General features: G+C 41.5%; 1 protein-coding gene across 1 annotated transcript; it reads right to left on the bottom strand.

The window, feature by feature from the left end:
- Window positions 1-9698: 9698 nt before the first annotated feature.
- ARL14EPL (ARF like GTPase 14 effector protein like) lies at window positions 9699-15158 on the bottom strand. Its single transcript, XM_079703388.1, has 4 exons — window positions 15057-15158; window positions 14685-14802; window positions 12751-12890; window positions 9699-10440 (listed from the first exon to the last, which is right to left on the bottom strand). The coding sequence occupies exons 2-4, from the start codon at window positions 14778-14780 to the stop codon at window positions 10218-10220; spliced, it is 459 nt and encodes a 152-aa protein (XP_079559514.1). The 5' UTR covers window positions 14781-14802; window positions 15057-15158; the 3' UTR covers window positions 9699-10217.
- Window positions 15159-20327: the final 5169 nt, after the last annotated feature.

The following is a 20327-nucleotide window of genomic DNA, read 5'->3' on the forward strand; positions in this document are numbered from 1 at the left end:
AATTTCCTTCACTCAACCTCTCAGAGGCCCATGCCATTAACAGGACTGATATTTACACATAGGATGTGTGAAACATTGAATGGTTTCTTCAGTAGTTTTCACCGGTGAGCAGAGTTTGAAAAGAATTAAATGGTGCTTCCCTTATAGACATGTCCACAGAGGCACCATTGCAGATTCCCCTTTACCCAATGACTAGGAAAGGAAATGAAAACAGTAAACACCACAAATAGGCAACTGGAAAAAAAAAACTACCTGTTGACAGCAAACAAAGGAAGAAGCATAGCTTAACAACACACTTGAAAAAGCATCTGTCAAGGAAAAAAAGAATGTCTGCTTTGGTTAAGCTGTATCTTAAAGGTGATCCCCGCACTGCTGAAACAGTACTAGGAAAAGAAGACGTCCACAAAGCCAGGAGAATTCTCCTTCTACCCCGTATCTTAAAGAGGAGCAGAAGTTGGGGGGGTAAATAGTCAGCCTAAGGGGAGTCATGGGACATCCTTGGAGAATGTATGTCTGTGAAGCCAGGTGCAGGATGACACGGAGGGTGGAGGAACCTCCAAGAGTCAATCTTTTGGTGCCCCTGGGGGAGGGGAAAAGTAGAACAAGGCGGAAAAAAACAAAACTATATCTAATATCCCAAATGATGAATGCAGAGCTGGAAATCTGAAGAGAAAATAAGAAAAGCTATCCTGAGGGAAAAAGCCAGTGGAAAAGGTTACATCAGAGCTGCAGTGAAAATAGCCTTTCTTCCACCCCGACCTCCCCACCTCATTGTTAACACTGGGTGAAACCCATGGGCACCCCAATCCTTCCCCCATACTACGTGGAAATGAAAGACTGAAATAGGGGTGTGAACCACCAGGGCTGACTCAGGGGGAATCAGAGGATCTGTGGCACCACAGTTAGTGAAGGTTTGTCCCCCTTCAGGGACTGGGCATGTCCCTACCAAGTGGAGTGAATCCTGATACAGAACAGTTAAGTGAACCTCAGAGTGGAGACAGCGAAAATTAAATCCACCAACAAGTGCTCAGTCCCCGCTTCCCTCACTTAAGCTTTTGTAGGAAGAAGAAGAAGGAGGATGGGGAGGAGGAGAAGGAGAACCAATTTCCTGCATGCTAATTTCAGCTCAGATTCCACTTACTGGGGAACCCAAGTTGCAACAGGGATTCTTACTGGACAAACTGATCAAGATTACTACTCAATGACTGCCTCAGGTACTTGAAGACAATTATGTTGGTGATGATGATGGTAGAGGTGGTCATGGTGATGGGAAGACGAAGGAAAGGAAAAGTTTTTGTCTGATAGACTCTTGAATTTTACTTGAACAAGGGTTCAGGATATTTGTCAGGTGGGACTGAAAAAATAAAAATGATAGCCAAATATCTTAATGAAAAGAATTTATGTTACCATCTAGGAAACCCAGAGGACCTTTCATAACCACGCCCACTTTACTTTCACATTCCCCTCAACACGTGATCCATGATGTCACTCACCTTCAACCAATGTGCTTTTATCCAGCATCTTCTTTGTGCCAAGCTCTGTGCTAAGGATCTGGTGTCCAAAAACCACAGTCCTTCCCAAAAGGAAGTTACTAACTAATGTGAGGTCTGAAAAAGGACAATACAGAGCAAAAAAGTGCCATGATTGATGTGAGCACAAGGCAGGGTAGATGATCTGAATACACAACGATAGCCACCATTTATCAGGCTATGCTTACTGTGTGCCCGGCATTGTTTTAAATGCTTTGCAAGCATTGTCTCATTAAATCCCACAACAATCCTGTCGGCAGGTCCACTCTCACAGATAAGAAAACTCACAACGAGAGTCTGAGTGGCTTTCCCACAGTGACTCAACGAGTGGTGGGTAGAGCCATGATTTGGACCCCATGTGCTAACTCAAGACCTAGAACTCCTAACCACCGTCCTGCTGAGGGATGGAGAATGACTGAATCTAACAAGGAGTGTGTAATTGGGCTGAAAACAGAAACTCTGTAATGAAAGAATAGCAAAGAGACCACAAAAGAGACTGGGAAAAAACACTCAGAGAGGAAGGAGGCGAAAGAAACAAGGGTAGAGATGATTTCAAAAAGCAGAGCATGGTCAGCAGAGTCAAATGCCAAGAGAAGGTCAACCAAAATAAAGATGTAAAGGTCCTTGGGCTTTAACCACGGTGCGGTCCTTGGGGATCTTGGCAAGGGAAGTTTTGGTTGACTAGGGGGTAGGCGGAGCTGATCACAGTGAGTTGAGAAATAAGTAAATAAGTGACAGAAATGGACACAGTGAGTGTTGAATATTATTTCTAGAAGCTTGGCTGTTCAGAAAAGAGGAGGGGTCAATAGACACAGGTTTAAAGAGAGACCTTTCTACAATAGGTTTTGCTTTGGTTTTTCTAAGAAGGGAGCATGGGTAGTTCATGGCTGTTGAGTTGACTTGCCTCACTTCTCTTCCACCTTCTTTGTAACAGCCCCTGATTTTATTTGGGCTAATCCCCTTCTCCCACTCCATGCTCTCTTGGTGAGACTGCTAATCTGGGAGGGTTCTGACTTACTGTAGGACCGTTCAGCACTTTCCCAGGGACTGATTTTCACCAGGACAAAAAATGGTTAGAGTTGATTCACCCCCACAGTGATGATCACCCCCACAGTGATGAAGAGTCCAGCTCCTGGTTAAAAAACCTACATGTGACTTTTCAGGCCTGACCATGGGCCATTACAAGAGGTCTCCCTGGATGCTTCATGGGAAGGCTGCCCTCCCCACACCAGTGCACAGCCAGGGCACTGTAATCTCTGAGGGGTGTTGCAGTCAAGGATTCGGGCCTCTCAGACCTGCATTTTGCACATTTGCATTCATCAATCCTTGGTGTCTTTATCTGAGGCCTTGGGCAGACCTCTGCTGAGCCCTCCTTATCAGGAAGAGGAGGGAATTCTGAAGACATCTTTCCCCACTCTGACTCAATACCCAGTACTCATCCATTCCTAGCCCTCACCCCTGGCCTCCCCATCCCAGGGTCCATAAAACTGCAGGAGCATTTTGTTCAGGGCTTGTCAACAGTAAGATGCCCGCCATGACTGCACTGATCTACCTGACCCTCCACCATGGGGAAAAAGGAACGGGGTTGGGGGTGGTGGTGCATCGTTTGGTTTTAGCCTCTTACTTATATGATCGTAGTAAGTGATTAAAGACTTAACTCTTTCCTTTTTGGCTCTTTGCTTTAATCGGCTGCTGTGACACCTGACAACTCAGCTAAGCTCCCGACAACCGGTCCTGAGGACACGGTCCACCGTGCATTGCTCCCCGCTCCACAGAGCTGTCCTGGCACCTGCTTTTCCCGAGGTGAGCTCTTGTACATTTCCTTACATGGGGTGAGCCCTTTTTTGGCTTAAATTAGCCAGAACTGTTTGCAGTTGAAAAACCTTAGCTGACATAAGCATGTCTGTATGCTGATCATGAAAAGCCTACAACGACTAAGAGTGCAGAGATATAGAAAAGAAAGAGGAGAAATAACAACGATGAATAGAGTGAGGCTCCTGAAGAATCAGGGGAAAAGGGATCCAGAGGTCATTCCAACTGACTGGTCCTTGACAGGAGAGAAACTTGTTTCACTGAACCTAGAGACACGGAGGCAAGAAAAGGATAGAGATTTGTCTGAAGACTTGGGGCAGGGGAGGTAATCAGGATGTCAAAGTTATTTGTGTTGGGTAACCTCTATGATTTCTAAGAAAGAGGAAACATTGCTGAGAGGATGAAGAGGTGGTGAGTTTAAAAGGCTAAAGGTGGGGAAAGTGGGGGGGGTGGGATGATCTGGGAGACTGGGATTGACATATATACACTAATAGGTATAAAATAGATGACTAATAAGAACCTGCTGTATAAAAAAATAAATAAAATTCAAAACTTCAAAATAAATAAAAGGCTAAAGGTTACAAGGTTGCCGTGGCGAACAGCTGAGGAGCTCATTTGACCAAAGGAGGCATTGCCATGGGAACAGGCAGCAGCATCAGTCTGCTTAACTAGTACCTTCATCACAGACAGCTTGAGAAAGAAACATAAAGGAATTACACATATTATCTGAAATATTTTCTAAACTTGATGTTTTTGCTAAAATGTAGCCTTTGCTTTCAGTTATAACTTTAAAGAAAAAAACACCGGAATAAAAACGTACTTATGAAACTTGAAAGATTGTCATAAGTTTGGAAGCATTAAATTTGCAATAAACTTTGGGGGGAAAACCCAAATCTATTTCAATAGTGGTGTCTTAGTTTTGTTCTCTAAAACTTAAAGTACATATGAATGGCCAGCTGAGGGAGCCAAAACCATGCATATAACTTTTCTACAAAGCTTTTAGGAAAGTGGATTATTAAAAACTGAAAATGCAAATGAACCTCATCTTCCAAGAATGTATGCAAAAATTACAGAAATCATATAATTTAATGCTACTCTGATGCCAAGTACATTAGAGAAAATTTCAAAGCTACAAGGGGATTCTGAATCTCAAGTAGTTCAAAAAAGAAGCGTTCCTCCCTCCATCCCTCTCTCTGTTTCTCTCTGGGCCTGGTTTGTAGTGACTCCCCAAAGCTAGGTCATTTGTATTCTATTTCAGTGGAAACTTTCTGTGAGTTGTATCAACACTTGTTCAGCTCCTGCTACAGGGAGCATACTTGTTACAGGTGTGTTGACAAGAAACAGGACAAGAAGCTCTGGCTCAGACCTCTTAAGTCAGGCTTCAGGTATAACTTAGGAAAGAGAAGGGACGCATTTCTCATGGAAGTCTGTTTTAAAAATTGCTGCCACTAAATAGAAGTGTCTTTCCATTTTCTGCATGATACCTGTGTTAGGGTATCTTCTTTATAAGCAAGAAAATCCAATTCTGACTAACTTAGTGGGGAAAGGAATTTATTGAAAGGATGCTGGTTTATACTATCCTTTGAATAGTTTATAACTAAAATTTGGGGAAATAGTTTATAATGAAAAATGATAATAAGAGTTTATTTTGAACAAACTTATGTTCACAAATTTGAAAATTTAGATTAAATGGATAATTCCTAGAAAAAAATATAACTCTCCAAAATTGACATTAGGATAGAACAAAATAGAATATAACTGTTTTTACAAATGCGTGTATTATTAAACACTTGTATTATTAAACACTTTCTTATAAAAACCAACCAACCAACCAACCAACCAACCTCAGACCCAAATGGCTTCACTGGCAAGTTCCAGCAAATATTTAAGGAATATCTGGAAACCAAAGTCACCTGAAACAAGGTCTTCCAAAGAAAAAAGAGATAGTAATCCACAACTCCTTTTGTGAGACGAGTATTACCTTGATATCAAAGACCACAAGGGATTCCACTTCCAGAAAGATGGGGTAGATGTGATAGGGACAGAGTAAAGGGACAAATTAGGTAATTAAGTGGTTAATCCCCCTAGGGGATTGTAAGTAAAGAAACAAGTATGGGAAACCCCTGTAAGTTAATGATCACTCAAGAAAGCAGGTCTGCTTAGCAACAAAACCATCCAACAGAAGCATCAGACATGCTCCCAAACAATAAAACAATGGTGGCATGAGAATCACATCCTGCCCAGTGAGCTCAGTAAGTTAATGACCCCTAGGACATGCTCTCTGCACACATAAAAAACAATAATTTATTGAAAGGTGAGATTTCAAAGTGAAAAACTCTCATTGTACTGAAACCTAAAATAATTTTTCCATAGTGCCATGGCAGTCCTGGCTTGACAATGTAAGGAGAAGAAAACTCCCCTGCCCAACCTGGAGGAGGACTTGATGGTGGAAGCATGACATCTACTCAAGAATGAGGAAGATGGCCTTTTCCGTCTCCCTACTTTTCCTTTGATTATAAAGCTGTAGCCCACTAAGTTCTTGGGGTGCGGCACCCTCGCACCCGCCCACTTGTGAGCCTCACAAGTGTCCCTATTCTAATAAATCAGTTCTTATTTACCACTTTGCCTCTTGCTGAATTCTTTCTGCCCTGAGACTGGAGCTCCTTGGAGCGCCCCCCCCAGAGCGCCACCTAGTGGTTTCAGACGTACTTTTTTCCATTTCTTTCGGTAAGTACAGGTTAAAAGGCTAGACGTGATAAATAAAACATACACAAGATGACTCTGAAAAATAGAGAGAGGAAGGCGGACAGGATAGGGACCTTGGATATGAGGAATGACACAGTTTAAGTAGCCTGGGTTTTCTTTCTACTTTATGTATCCTAGGTTAAAAAAATTTTTTTTTCTTACTCATTGTATCCTTGGCACCTAGTAAAGTAGCTGGCAGATAGGAGGTGCTTGATGAATGAATGAACGAATGAATGGTCACTAAGTAGTAGATCTATTAAGCATTCAGGGCCATTTTCAAAGGAAAAACAAAGTCAGTCTCTGATCTCTTCAAATTTATTGTATCTGACCTAAGCATCAGCCAATTTTAAAAGAACCATAAAAAGTGAGGAGGGAAATTCTTCTGAAACTACAAACTATAAACACAAAATAAACTACTTGTTAGACATGAATAGTGATGATAAGAGAGTCATATCCCTTGCACAGAGTGAAAAAAAAATATTATGGAAAAAGCAGAATTTCAGGAAATCTGTGAATATGAAAAAGAATATTCCAAATCTAGGATTAAAATATAGATTATGAAAAAGAATCAAAGTATGAAAACTGCTTTGGCTAGATAATATATTTGGAGTACTGTTCGAACTAACCTGAAAATTGTAGTCTGCGGTTATAGACACCACAGAGAATGAAGGAAAAAGAAACACTAGAAGGGGAAAAAGCAAGATGTAGGGATATTCTTTTAATCATTTTATACAAGATATAAGCTAGTGTAAAGCACTCAATGCCTAGCATATACTAAGTGTCCATAAATACTAGACAATCAAGAAATCCACACATCAAGCGAGAGAGAGGCATGAACATATATACACTACCAAACGTAAGGTAGATAGCTAGTGGGAAGCAGCTGCATAGCACAGGGAGATCAGATTGGTGCTTTGTGACCACCTAGAGGGGTGGGACAGGGAGAGTGGGAGGGAGGGAGAAGCAAGAGGGAAGGGATATGGGAACAGATGTATAACTGATTCACTTTGTTATAAAGCAGAAACTAACACACCATTGTGAGGCAATTATACTCCAATAAAGTTGTAAAAAAAGAAAGAAATCCACACATCAATGGCACCTGCTAGCAGAGTCACTTTGCTGTGTTCCCGGGGGCACTGGTGGCATTGTAGCCCATGTGAAAGGCACCCCTGGACATGTGCAGCCAATAGCCTGCGTAGCCAAACACTGCAGTCCTGCTCACGTAAGTGTTTATGTTTCTGAGGCATTATAGAACTGCAATCCATGATAGCCACAAAATATCCAAGTTGGCAGTGTTCACTTTCCAGGAAAAGCAAATAAATATATAAAGGAGAGCGTAAATGATTTTTCTATGAGTTAGCATCCCAAGGTTCATACCTGTAATGGATCCAGGATACTGTATTGGGGGGTGGGCGGGAAGTGCCTAACGATTGTCTCAGACGCTGTATGGATTCTTTCTCTTACAAATTAGACTCAGATAAAGTATTCTGCAAATTGATGTGAAACAGCATTCCACTTGTAAATCCTTGTGTGAAGGATTACTGAGTGACTTGTTTAAATCCTTCAGTAAATAACAGTTTATATTTAAACAACCTTCTGTGAAATAGCTTTCCTTGCAATTTCTATACATATTCATGAAGACACACTGTCAACATTGAAAGATAGCCACGCAGAAAGAGAAAAAAATCCGATTACACTAAGACAATTTCCTTAATGTAATCAGACAGTACAGCTATATTCCTTGTTAATCTGAATTTAGTTCAAATAACTAAAGAGCTTTGTTCACTTTGTGATAGAACTAGAAACTTACAAAATAAGTTTCTGACAATTCACATAAATTAATTTTTGCAAGAATCATTTTAGTGCAGGAGGCTTTTTAAAAATGAATTGAATTGGCAGTAGATCAAGATGAAATACGCTGGTTTATAAAAAAAGGACTTCATCAAAGGTTTTACTAGGCTTCCATAAAAGCAGTATGAGGTGTCTGCTTAATAAATATGTGAATTTATTTTATTTTTTGCTTTACTTGGAAAACTTATCAACGTAATTTGCCAACACATGTTTTAAATGAGAACATTTAAAATCAGATCCTCTCATCTAATGTTTAAGACTGTAGGAGGAGACAAAAGGGAAATACACTTTAATGTCAATTTGTCTGATTACTTTTTAATATGAAAATAAGACAGCTATGATAAGGCAGTGTTTCTCAAACTTACCTGATCATGAGACCTACTTGGGGGTGTTTGTTTTAAAGTATGGATTCCCAGGCCTCATCCCTAGAGGTTCTGAAGTTTGGGATGGGGCTCAGCAATGCATATTATTAAAAGCACCCGGAAGAGCTTTACAATCAGGCCAATTAGGGACATACTTGGTGTCATGGAAAGAACACTGACCTAGTCTTAGGGTTCAAAACACCAAGGTTGCCAGGGCTTCTGCTTGTCCTTAACCGAGTCATTTTAATCTCACTGGGTCCAAATTACCTCAGTTGTAAAAAAAAAAACAAAAAAAACAACAACAACAAGACTGTTTTTAGTCTATAAACCCCATGAAGACCAGGACCAGCTGAGTTTTACTCACAGCTCCATCCCCGAGCCTGGCACAGAACAGCCTCTTGGTTATTATTTGTTGTTAGACAACCTGTAAGATTCCTTTTCAACATTAAAATTATATGATTCTAAAATAAATAAGTAAAGAATTCACTTGGTCAGTCATTTAAAAAATAACAATTATTCTTAAAACAAAACATAATATAAACGAAAAAAGGCTCCTACTCCTTTGGACGGGTCTCAGGGCTGCACACTCCTCATGAGTACTTCAAAGGATCTGACTTGGGTGATTTGATTTCTTCCTCCCAGGGCTGTGATGGTTAAAGGTAGTGAATTGGAAACATGTAGCACAAAGTTGAGTCTGGAAAACTCAGTAAATTCTGTGAAAAACAGAGTCAGTTCTCCTGCTGCACATACAGGAATAGTGCCGTCACAGCACGCCTTGCAGGATTTTTGCTACTTTAGTCCCAAAACATACTGTCAAGTTACAAGTCTAGAATTCTCAGGAACCTTCCCCGGCATGCAGATTGTGCAGTAATAAGTGCTTTTGAAACTGATTAGGCAGGAAAAATAAACTCTGAAAACTAACATTTCAAGTCCCCACACCAGTGGCATCAACATCATCTGGGAAATAAAATTCTTGACCCCTGCCCCAGACCTAATCAGAAACTCTGTGGGTGGGGCAGAAAAATCTACCATACAACCAGTCTTCCAGGTGATTCTGATGTACACTGAAGGTTGAGAACCACTGAGTTAGGGTAAACAGGACTCATAAAAACAAATTCAAAAAAGGCTGAGTGGAAGTTTCTATAAACCTCCTACAATGTATCAGAATTGAAAAAGACCACATCATGTATCTAGTCAGCTAGGTATCAGTGCACTCAATTAGCCAATACAGAACAATGTGCTTCCATATAATAACTTAAGTTTCCTCCTTTTGAAAATATATTCTGAAATACTGATCCTGAAATAAAAAACAATGTAAACCACTGGGTTTTAGGGTATTCAAGTCCTAATGTGTCCATTTCATAAATAAAATACAAGTTTTTAATAAAAATATTGCCAAGTATTACATTTTAATATTATTAAAATATCAACAATAAAAAAAGGAGACTGTGGGTATGCATGCCAAGTCATAAGGTTTTGTTTTTTTCAAGCCAAGTAACAATTCTGATTTAGAACTAGTGATGTGTAAGATTCTAAGGGTAACTAGCTATTATAAATGTATGATTCTATGTTCGATGTCAAGCTGCCAGCTACAGAATTCTGAAGATCTTCAGACCCCATTTCCTAAGATACCAGCAAAGAGGAAAGGGACTTTTAATCTGAGAGCCAAGTAGTGATGGAGGTGTCGGTGCTGATATCCATCTATGGGCACTCTCTTGGGTTACAAGGAGAGGAATTTGAGAGGTCACAGCAGGAAGGTGAGAGAAGGATGGCCCATTCCATACTGTTCTATGGCTTCGCAGAACATGAGTCTTAAGTCCTTTTTTTTAAACATTTTCCCCCAGCCCTAAAATTCACCCAAGAGAAAGAGGTTGCCTTAAATGTAAAGAAGAAACCGATCAGACCACGAGGGCAGCTCCTAGTCGGGAACGTGGAAGGGCAGTGCGCTGATGACCTCCCCCGACTCAGTGACGATGGCGTCGTAGACCCAGCGGCGGTTGCAGCGGCATTCAGGGCCACACTTGTTGGAGTTACACTTGGGGCAGGGATAGAAGCAGCCCAGGCAGTTCTTCTCCAGGCAATCGCACAGGTCAGCGTCGTTGCAGATGAGCCTGCCGCTTTTGTCGTACTTCTTCATAACTCTGCAAAGGAAAAGAATGACACTGACAGGACAGTGCAGTTTTCCTTAACATGGAGAATAGATTCTTGTGTAGCAATCTTCCCAAGTAGGCTCCCTTTACTCTGAGGAAGCAGCACCCTAAAGATGACCCAGCAACACTTCAGAACACTATAAGGCAACATGTCCTGGGAAATTCAGTCAATAGACACCAATTACCAAGGCAGTCAGGGTTGTCACCTAGAGTAAGGCTTCATTTTTTCCAGCATGCTGGGGAATGTAATATCCCACCTAAGCAAAGTTTGAGGAATAGCTGATTAAAGGCTATTAGAATTTCCTTCTACAAGTTTTTACTTAAAAATATAACCATCCTTGATGGAATTTCCCCTGATAAATTACATCCCTTTTTCCTTTCTTAAGAAAAAGCACTATATATAGCTGAAACTAACACAACATTGTAAATCAACTATACTTCAATTTTAAAAAAAAAGAGAGAAAAGAAGAAGCACTACAGTGAATATAGTCACATTTTGAATGACTCAAGAGAAGCATTGGAACTGTCCGTTACTATACCAACATCATTAAAAACAAAAACAAGCAAACTGAAAATTCCTCTGCTGACAGTCTCCTCAGACCACTGCTTCTGTCCCTTTCTGATTCTGTTTTTTTTTACCCAGTGTGGGGGGCAGAAGGTGTCATAAACGCTGACTGGCGGCAGGAAGTTCTGTACCAGTGAGTACACCGTGCTTTGTGCCCCGACACTGCCCGTCGGCCTCTACAAGTCCAGAAAGCGAAAGGCTTTCACCAGGATTCTGCCACCTTCTCAAAACCAAACCATCTTGAAATAAATCCTTCAGTACTGAGCTGCTTGAAACCCTGAGAATGACAAAAGTACCTGTGTAGAGCCCGTATCCATTAGGACCAGTTGAAGTCAGAAAAGGCTGTGAAGTTATGACCTTCTGCACCCTTGGCCCCCAAGCAGGCATAACACCTCCTTCCCTTCCTGTTAGGTAATGCTATTCCATCCTCTTCCCTCTCCCAATAAAGCGGGGAAGGTTAAGGATCATTATGCAGACTTGCCTGATTATCTCACTGTAGCAGGACAGCCTTTCCCATGAGGATTTACATTTGAAGCACTTCATCTGAAGCATGAGAGCTCCTACACCCACCAGGAAATGCAGGTGTCAACAGACAAGGAGATGTGAAATCTATTATGGGAATGATGGGAATAGGGAGTCATGCAGCCAACAGAGAGCCTAGGTCAGACTCGGTCCTTCTCCCTGTGCCTTCACCCAAATACTCCCTGTCTTTACTCAGACATCAAGACACAAATCTTACAGTTTCCTGCCCATCTGATGCTATACGCTATATAGTTCTGAGCTATCATAGGTACATAAAGTGTACAAAACATACATGCAGGGATAAAGAATAAAACACACTTCCACGTATCCCAGATTAATAAAGGGGTGTCGTGCCTTTGACAGCCTCTTCACGCTCCATCCACTGTATCCCTCCACTCGGCCAAAAGGAAACACACCTTGATATCATAAAAATCATCTCCTTGTTTTACTTTTCATTATGCCATATGTGTATGTATCTCCAAGCGTACCGCATTTTCCCTTCTGTAATTTGCTTTTTTAATTCTACGTCATGATTTGAGATTCATCCATGGTGGCACACGTAGATGTATTCAGATATTTTCATATCTATATGTATTCCACTGTACAAATATACCAGCTACTTAACTTTTCCATTATGGGTGGGTGTTTGGGTTATTACTACTTTATTTTCTTTGCTATTGCAGGGATGCTATGAATTTCTTGAACATGTCTCCTATTGTACATGTATGAGTTTTTCCAGGATATACACCCAGAAGTGAATATGTTAGGTCATAAGGTACATAGGTAATGCCAAGTTGTTTTAAAACAGGGCTTCCCTGGTGGCGCAGTGGTTGAGGGTCCGCCTGCCGATGCAGGGGACATGGGTTTGTGCCCTGGTCCGGGAAGATCCCACATGCCGTGGAGCGGCTGGACCCGTGAGCCATGGCCTCTGAGTCTGCACGTCCGGAGCCTGTGCTCCACAACGGGAGGGGCCACAGCAGTGAGAGGCCCGCGTACCGCAAAAAAAAAAAAAAAAGAAAAGAAAAACCTGATGTCTAGTTGGAGATTATAGTCTATTTCTTGAAATTGCTAACTTCCAGACATAAGGGGTGATACTGTACTTTAGAAAATACATTTTTAAATAATAAAAAAGTGGCAACATTTAATTGCTTTGTCAAGGAGAACTCATGCATTTTGTAATCCCACAGATTAAATATAATAAATCATGATCTTACTTGTACTTTACAGAAAAATACTCATTCATCTCTGACATTCGTGCTTTCTTTTTCTGCTGCCTTGTTTCAGGATTAAAGTCTGCTACCTGTGGTCCGGGATTTCGAAATGCCAAGCATTTTAACTGTCGCTCTATCTGTTGCTATGAAACAAATAAACAAATAAAATGTATTAGTAGTAAGAACCAGATAATTTTATCTGCTTTACACAGCATCAAAATGAAGTTTCTGTAACTTTTACCATAATGGCATGAAAGCTTAGTTGTTTTAGCTAGAGTAATAAACAATTTAATCAGATTAAGTTTCAAAAGATGATGTAAAACTTTTCAAATTAGGTCATTCTTTCTGAATAAACAGATACATAGTGTAAAACTATGTATAATAAAAAAATAAAAACAATCAAGGGGGAACAGAAGAATTCCCTTTATACCTGCAAACCGCCCCCTGGCTTCTCAAATCTGCTGGGGATGAAAGTCAGAATTACCATTTTATGGTGGATAATGACAAGGGAGTAAAAGCCCTTCTGCCCAGGTAAAGTATCTCAAAACACAGTGAGAACACACAATACACACAACCCTCCCCTTCAGTGCTCTAGGGCATCTCAGCACTCACTGCCCTGGGAGTGTGGACCCCATCAGGGCTCTGATGCAGACTGCAGTCACCTGAAGGATCCCCTCTCAATCAAAGTCAGATTGCAAGAAGAAAATCTGGCTTGAATGACAAAATAGCGTGTTAGTGGAAATTTTCACAAGTCTCTGTTTTGGGATATTTATAATTTGAAATTAAATGGGGCCTAATTGGAAAGACAAGCAATAAAGATACTTCAATCAGTCCTGATAATTAATTTTGAACATGCAGCACATGTCAGGAGTGAAGGGAATGCTCCTCTGAAGGATTTTAGAAGAAAATAATCTGAGTGGCCCCAAAACACTTAGGCTAACACATATATGAAATACTACATTTCGAAACCAAAGGGAAACTTTCAATGTATGAATTTCAAGGTAACAAATTAGTAACAGAATCTCAGGCTTTTCTGCAGTTTCTTTAGCTTAATAATAGTCTAGTCAGTCTAAAATAATATAGGTATGTTTCTTTAAAATTTCATTTTGGCTTGTGTGTATGAGTTTGTTTTACAAACAACCTTATGAAACGATTCTGCATTTAGGTATAGCTGTGCAATAAACACAACTTAGCACGATCTACTATTATTCTCAGTAGCAAAGCAAGAGTTTAGATGCCTCTGTTCAGATCTTGGCTCTGCCACTTGTTACTGGAGTGGTTTGAGCAAGTTCCTACTTCTTCTAAGCCGCGGTTTCTTCTTTTGCAAAATGGGTTAACAACAGTATCTTGTGATAAGGGTTAGGTGAATTAACATATACCAAGCTTTAAAACAGGTACTAGCATATCATGGGGAAAAAACCCCCAAGGATTTGTTAAATAAAAATATTTGACCAGGCTTCCCTGGTGGCACAGTTGTTGAGAGTCCACCTGCCGATGCAGGGGACACGGGTTCGTGCCCCGGTCCGGGAAGATCCCACATGCCGCGGAGCGGCTGGGCCCGTGAGCCATGGCCGCTGAGCCTGCGCGTCTGGAGCCTGTGCTCCGCAACGGGAGAGGCCACAACAGTGAGAGGCCCGTGTACCGCAAAAAAAAAAAAAAATTTGACCATATTCTCTACAAATTTTCTACTCCAAGGGTAGGATTTTATTGCACAGGATGCTGGGGACTGAGAGGTACAGAAGAGCTAGGTAAGATGAGACCAGCTTCATGAAAGCGGGGTGAAGACGAGGAGAAGCCCCATTAGCACTAAGGGGCAGAGATCCTTCCTGTGGATTCCTGATGGGGCCTACCTTCCCACCCAAATCTGGGGCATCTCAGAGATCCCCAAGTTGCAAACTCCCCAAATACCATGGAATCATAGTATCCATGAGTCATACCAGTTGCTTCCGTCCGATTTGACAGTTTTTCTCAGGAGAACTTTGACCGGCATGTCTCTCTTGCATGGAATTGTTTTTTTCTGATTGTTCACTCATTTCTGATCACTAAAAAAAGTAACTGGAAAAAAGTAAAATACATTAATATCACATATCCCAAGTAACCTAATCCTGTGACTTTCCTGCTCTCTCCCTACATCTTACTTTCTTTGAAAACCAGACTTACTAGAAAAGCCATTTGCTCCCCTGGCTTCATTTTTTTTTTACCACTCACTCTTAAATCCTGCATCTGACTCCCCCAGAACACTTTACTGATGCTCTTCTCAGCCTGGTATTCCATGAGCAAATCAACTTCCATGAGCAAATCAACTGTACCTTTTACGGTTCTTAGCATCAGAGACCTCACTGGAGCACACAACCCTGGGACCAGCCACTCCTGCCCAAGAGGACTAGGAATTCTTAGACCGCCGTTCTTCCTCCTTTACACTTAGTCCCTTGAAAGAGAATAAGACACGTTAATGTTGTAGTACATCCCCAGTAACTTTGTGAAAATCTTCTCCGCTCCCATGGTTTCATTATAACCTTTTCAGAAATCATTGCCCAGGATGCCTCTAAAAGCTCCAACCTCCTCAAACAAGTTTTCTGACAAATTTCTAACACAACTTGTGCTAAATGGAAGTCATCAGTTTCCCATAAAACTCAGCTGCTTAAATGCCTGTAATTTACTTTTAAATACTTCTATATATGTATACATACACACACACACATACAAGATGCGTACATGTGTGTGTGTGTGTGTCAGGTGAAGCTAACACAGGTTGACAATCACAAATGCACAGTCCAGGCTTCTCTGCCACTGCAGAAAGGACCACGATCCAGAGGAGGCTTCCGCAGCCCTGCTGCCTCTCCCGTCTCTTGTCGACTACCTGTGCTGAGTGCAGGGCTCTGTTTCTACCAAAGGACCAGAGCGTTAGGCTTGACCAGTTCATCTGGCACCGCCACTCTGCCTGCCAACTGGAAATTCCAATTCCACCAATGCCTCTCCATTCTCCCTATGTCTAGGGCCGCCAGACACGGATTGTTCACTCTTCTGTATCTTCCGCTCCAGTTCCCAACATTAGGTTAGGAAGACGTGTTGATTTGTCTTTCCTAACATTCCTAGCATTGATTCTTCCTTTCCATTCTGTATCAGGGAGAAGCCACCCTAAAGATAGCAGTAGTCATAGTAGTAGTAGTAGTACCTTACCCTTGACCAAGATGGGCTTATCACTCCCCTCAGTTTGACTAAACTTCAGCCTTCTCCTGACTCTTTGCCTTGACCTCCCTTTTCTTAGATCCCTTACTTCAGAAAACATGTCATCGGTAAATTCTTTCTCTGCTCCATTGAGATGTAAATCTTCTCCCAGCCTCAGCCAGTTTTATAACCCCAGATGGTCTTTCTCAAGGGCTAGGAGCCATCCCTTTGAAATGTAATCAGCCAGAAAGACTGAGCTCCTATTTGCCAGTCTCTGTGGGAAGGTAGAAGCCTAACTTGCTAATTGGTGGATTGGTGAGTGCCAATTAGCAAACACAGGTGACCTAATCACAGAGAAAAACATTTGCAAACTCGGGAATTACTCCATGTGCCCCACACGTCCCAGGGATCAATCTCTCCCCTAAAGTCCTCTAGTATTTTATTCCCACCTTCTATTTCAGTGGAGTTGAGCTCAGACTGAGTTCTGGCTTTCCTTCCCTATGATAGCCTTGAATAAAATCTACTTTGCCTGTTTCACTTGATCTGGTGCAGTTTTTGCTTGGACACTGTCACATGCAATTTCACATCTCATCAGCCAAACATTCCCAGGGAGCATTTTTCAAGTTGTCTGGAGATAAAATCACATGGAGCTATTTTAAAAATGATAAATTCCCTGTCAAATGCCAGCCCTAGTGGGGTTATCATTTGCAGAGGAAAAGCGTGGTGATCTGTAAAATTAATAAGTTCTCCAGGTGAACGCTATCCTTAGGCAATTATGGGAGATATTAGGATAGGTATAATTTTCTTCATCCAGTTTTGCCATCTGATCCTAAAACTATTGCCCATAATTTCTTCCTACCCCAAATTTATCCAAAACATTGTGGTCATGTTGATATTCCTAAACCAGAAATGTCTTTATCTTATTCCTATGAAAGGACTTCCGTGACTCCCCTCTCTCAGTAACATCCCACATCCCTGGTGTATCAGTGAAGGTCCATCAAAACCGACTCCAGCAACGTGTCTAGGCTCACCTCCCTGCATTCCTTACCTTGGGCCAAAACTACTGACCTCCCCACTCCTGTTACCATCCCTCCCATCTCTTACCTAACTCATTCCTTCCCCTTTGAACTCTGGTTTATCTCTCTGCTCCAAGAAGCCTCCCCATCACTCTGACCCTTGAAGATTCCTTTCTCTCTTGGGCTCTGTTTGAAGCTTCCTCAAGAAAATTGCCCCCAGCGGGGCCCTAAACCTCCTAGCTTCTTCATGTAACAAATTTTCTTCCACATGGGAATAGATATGACTTTATGATCATCTTTGCAAGCAAGAAAATCTTCTCAAAGAGCATCCATTTAACTGCATTAGGAGAAATGAATATTTTATGCAAATCCTCCACCCAAGATGCCTTTGGTTAAGTCCTTCATGAAATGTACGTCTCCAAATATAGATTTGGGGGAAAACTTACTCGTATTTATTCATATTCTGAATAAAACAAATGGAAATTATAATAGAATTTCACCAGGGCCTGAAATTGTAATTGGATTTTATTAGGAACCCAAAATATCTGTCCCAGGAAAAGTAATAAAATGGTTCAGAACTCCCTTTTTTCCCTGCTTGGCATTTCCCAGGCAGGGGTTCTTAACCAGAGAAGGAATAGCAGGGGGCCCTTGAACTCGGATGAATAAAGAACACATATTTATTTTCACTAAGCTCTAACTGAAATTCTGGCATTGCCTTTTATTATAAGGCAACCAACAAACCACAATAGTCTGAGTAGCACTTTTGACCGATTTTTTTTTTTTTTTTTTTTTTTGCGGTACGCCGGCCTCTCACTGTTGCGGCCTCTCCCGTTGCAGAGTACAGGCTCCGGACACGCAGGCTCAGCGGTCATGGCTCACGGGCCCACCCGCTCCGCGGCATGTGGGATCTTCCTGGACTGGGGCATGAACCTGTGTCCCTTGCATCAGCAGGTGGACTCTCAACCACTGCGCCACCAGGGAAGCCCGTTTTTAATATTTTGGTAAGTGTATTTCAATATAACTGGTTTCCTTTGTAACCTTACAGATTTTATTTTATATGATTAAAACCATCATTCTGAAAAAAAAAATTATCCTGAGAAATGGTCCATAGATATAACAGCTGACCAAAGGAGTCCATGACACACAAAAATAAGATTAAGAACCCTTGCAAAGAGGCAGGGAGAACCCACTGCTGCCACCTCATTGATCATGGTGATGAGAAACAACAGCTCCTGGCTGTAGAAGATGCTCATTTTCAAGGATAGGGCTGGAAGCAATATGGTATATTCTGGGGAATTGCATTTAATGAAACACAAAGTGTATGACATCGAATTAACCAGCTCTCTGTTTTGTCCTAACACATGTCAGATTGCCTGTAAAAATCCACAATATAGTCTAGCCCAAAGAGAAGCGGCTCCCCCAAGTGGCAGACATAACACAGACTCCAAGAGCAGCCATCCTTAAAGTATGGCCCAAGGATGGGGCAACAGTTTAGCACCAGGCTTGGGCCAGAATGGATGTCAGCCACTTCACTGGGTACATTGGATAGTTTAGCTGATGTTTTTCTCCAGAGCAAGACTATCTATCTGGAGGAGGCAGTTCACTGATTTCCGTTCTGGCCCAACCTTGATTCACCATGAACAGGAACTTTGAGTAGCACTGGAGTACATTTCGGCTGTGACACTCATCTTCCTTCTGTGGTTAGTTCAACTTTCACGTGCAAGTTCCTACCTCTATCAGAAATTTAGCTCCGGAAGCAGTCTTATACCTTTCTTTATCTCCCCCTAGAACTACTACTTTGTTAGTACTCAATTCATATTTCATAAATATTATGCTAATAATGCTAATTAGGCACCTACTATGTGCCAAGTACTTTGTTAACCATTCTACATATATTATTTCATTTAATTTAATTCCACTGCAACACTCTGAACTAGGTACTGTTATTTCTATTGAATATTTTACAAATGAGAAAACTGAGGCCCAGAAAGATCATTTAGGCCAGGTTTAGGTTTAAAATCCAGACTTGTCTGACCTCCCAAACTAAGCTGTTTTGGGGATGTTACACTGCTTCAAGACTGATTTTAATGATGACCACCATCTCTACATAGGCTATTGCTAAGTGACGGGATATAATCAACCCGAGCCACACAGAGCTTGTTCAAAATGAAGCCTGGACTAGGAACAGGGGAAGATGCATTTAGATGATCATCTCAAGTTTGCCTCGTCCAGTTCCTCTGTCATAGCACACACCTCCAAAGTGCGCTGGGAAAAAGGTTCCCAGCTCAGACACATGAGCCACATCTGACCTCAGGATTGGATTTGGAAGTCAGCTGGAAAGAAGAAAGTCACACATAGACAAAGTCACCCTTGAAAATGCCTTCAGAAAATGCTGCCTGGGAAAGGCCCTATACAGTCAGGCCTTTCTCCAGTTTCTCAGGTTAGGAATCGGATGAAGTAGTTGACTTACTTACACACATAGAGGAGCCAGCATGGTTGAATTATGTTTACCTTTAAACCCCAGATCTATACACCCTGGCAAGTTCCATGCTCTATGAGGCCTCAGGAACTAGGTCACCGTAGAAACAGCACTGGGTCCAGAACCCCACCTTCCTGCTCATTCTGAGGCACAAGTCATCCAGGGAAATGCAGTAAAAATGACTCACACTGTAAGCACTTACCCTTATCTTCAGGATGCCTCCAGCACTGTAAGGTTGAATTTATGTAAGCTGATGGTATCTTGCACAAGGTGGAGTGTTTTTTCTACTTTTATCCCTAAGGACACTAGCAAATTATCAAAACAGGAAAAGCGTTCAGTTTAAACTCTTGCTCAAAAGTTGGTCTCCACTTTTACTCAGTAGCAGATAAAGGGGTTTATTCAGAGACACTACCTGTCAGACATCCCTCAGAAAATATTTAGAAGTAAAACACACACGCATATTTTCGTTCAAAGCCCTTGCAGTAGAGAGTCAAGCTATTTCAATCTCATTCTGTCTCTAGCCTCAGTTCCCATCCTTGGTAAAAATGACAGATCACTGAGATAATTGGCAGGTGAGCAAAATCCCACCAGGGACATATTTAGAAGAGAAACAACTGCTGTGCTGGTGATCAATTAAAGTATTCCCTTGCGGCTCCCTCCCAGATGATTCAACTGTTTTCAAAGCCACAAAACTCCGTAACCTCCAACAAAATCTCCACTGCCATTTGTCTGTAAGAATTAAAAGTAATTTTGATCCAAGCCTTTGAGAGTGTTTTTAGATAAACAATGTTAATGCTTTAGAAACAACTTTATTTGCAGTGTGTAAAGATTCCTAGGAATACTTTTATTGCTGGATTTGCCAAAACACACACACACACACCCTTCTGTGGCTCAATGTAAAATAATGTGAAAACACT

Source organism: Hyperoodon ampullatus (assembly GCF_949752795.1).
Source record: "Hyperoodon ampullatus genome assembly, chromosome: 4".
In the NCBI taxonomy this organism is placed as follows: Eukaryota; Metazoa; Chordata; class Mammalia; order Artiodactyla; family Ziphiidae; genus Hyperoodon; species Hyperoodon ampullatus.

Bases quoted from the DNA above. Each gene is read 5' to 3' on its own strand.
- ARL14EPL (XM_079703388.1), bottom strand. From the start codon at position 14,780: ATGAGTGAACAATCAGAAAAAAACAATTCCATGCAAGAGAGACATGCC. The intron at 12,891-14,684 runs GTATGACTCATG...TTTGTTTCATAG, and splicing joins AAATCGGACGGAAGCAACTG to CAACAGATAGAGCGACAGTT. The intron at 10,441-12,750 runs GTAAGATCATGA...TTTCCTTTGCAG, and splicing joins TATTTTTCTGTAAAGTACAA to AGTTATGAAGAAGTACGACA.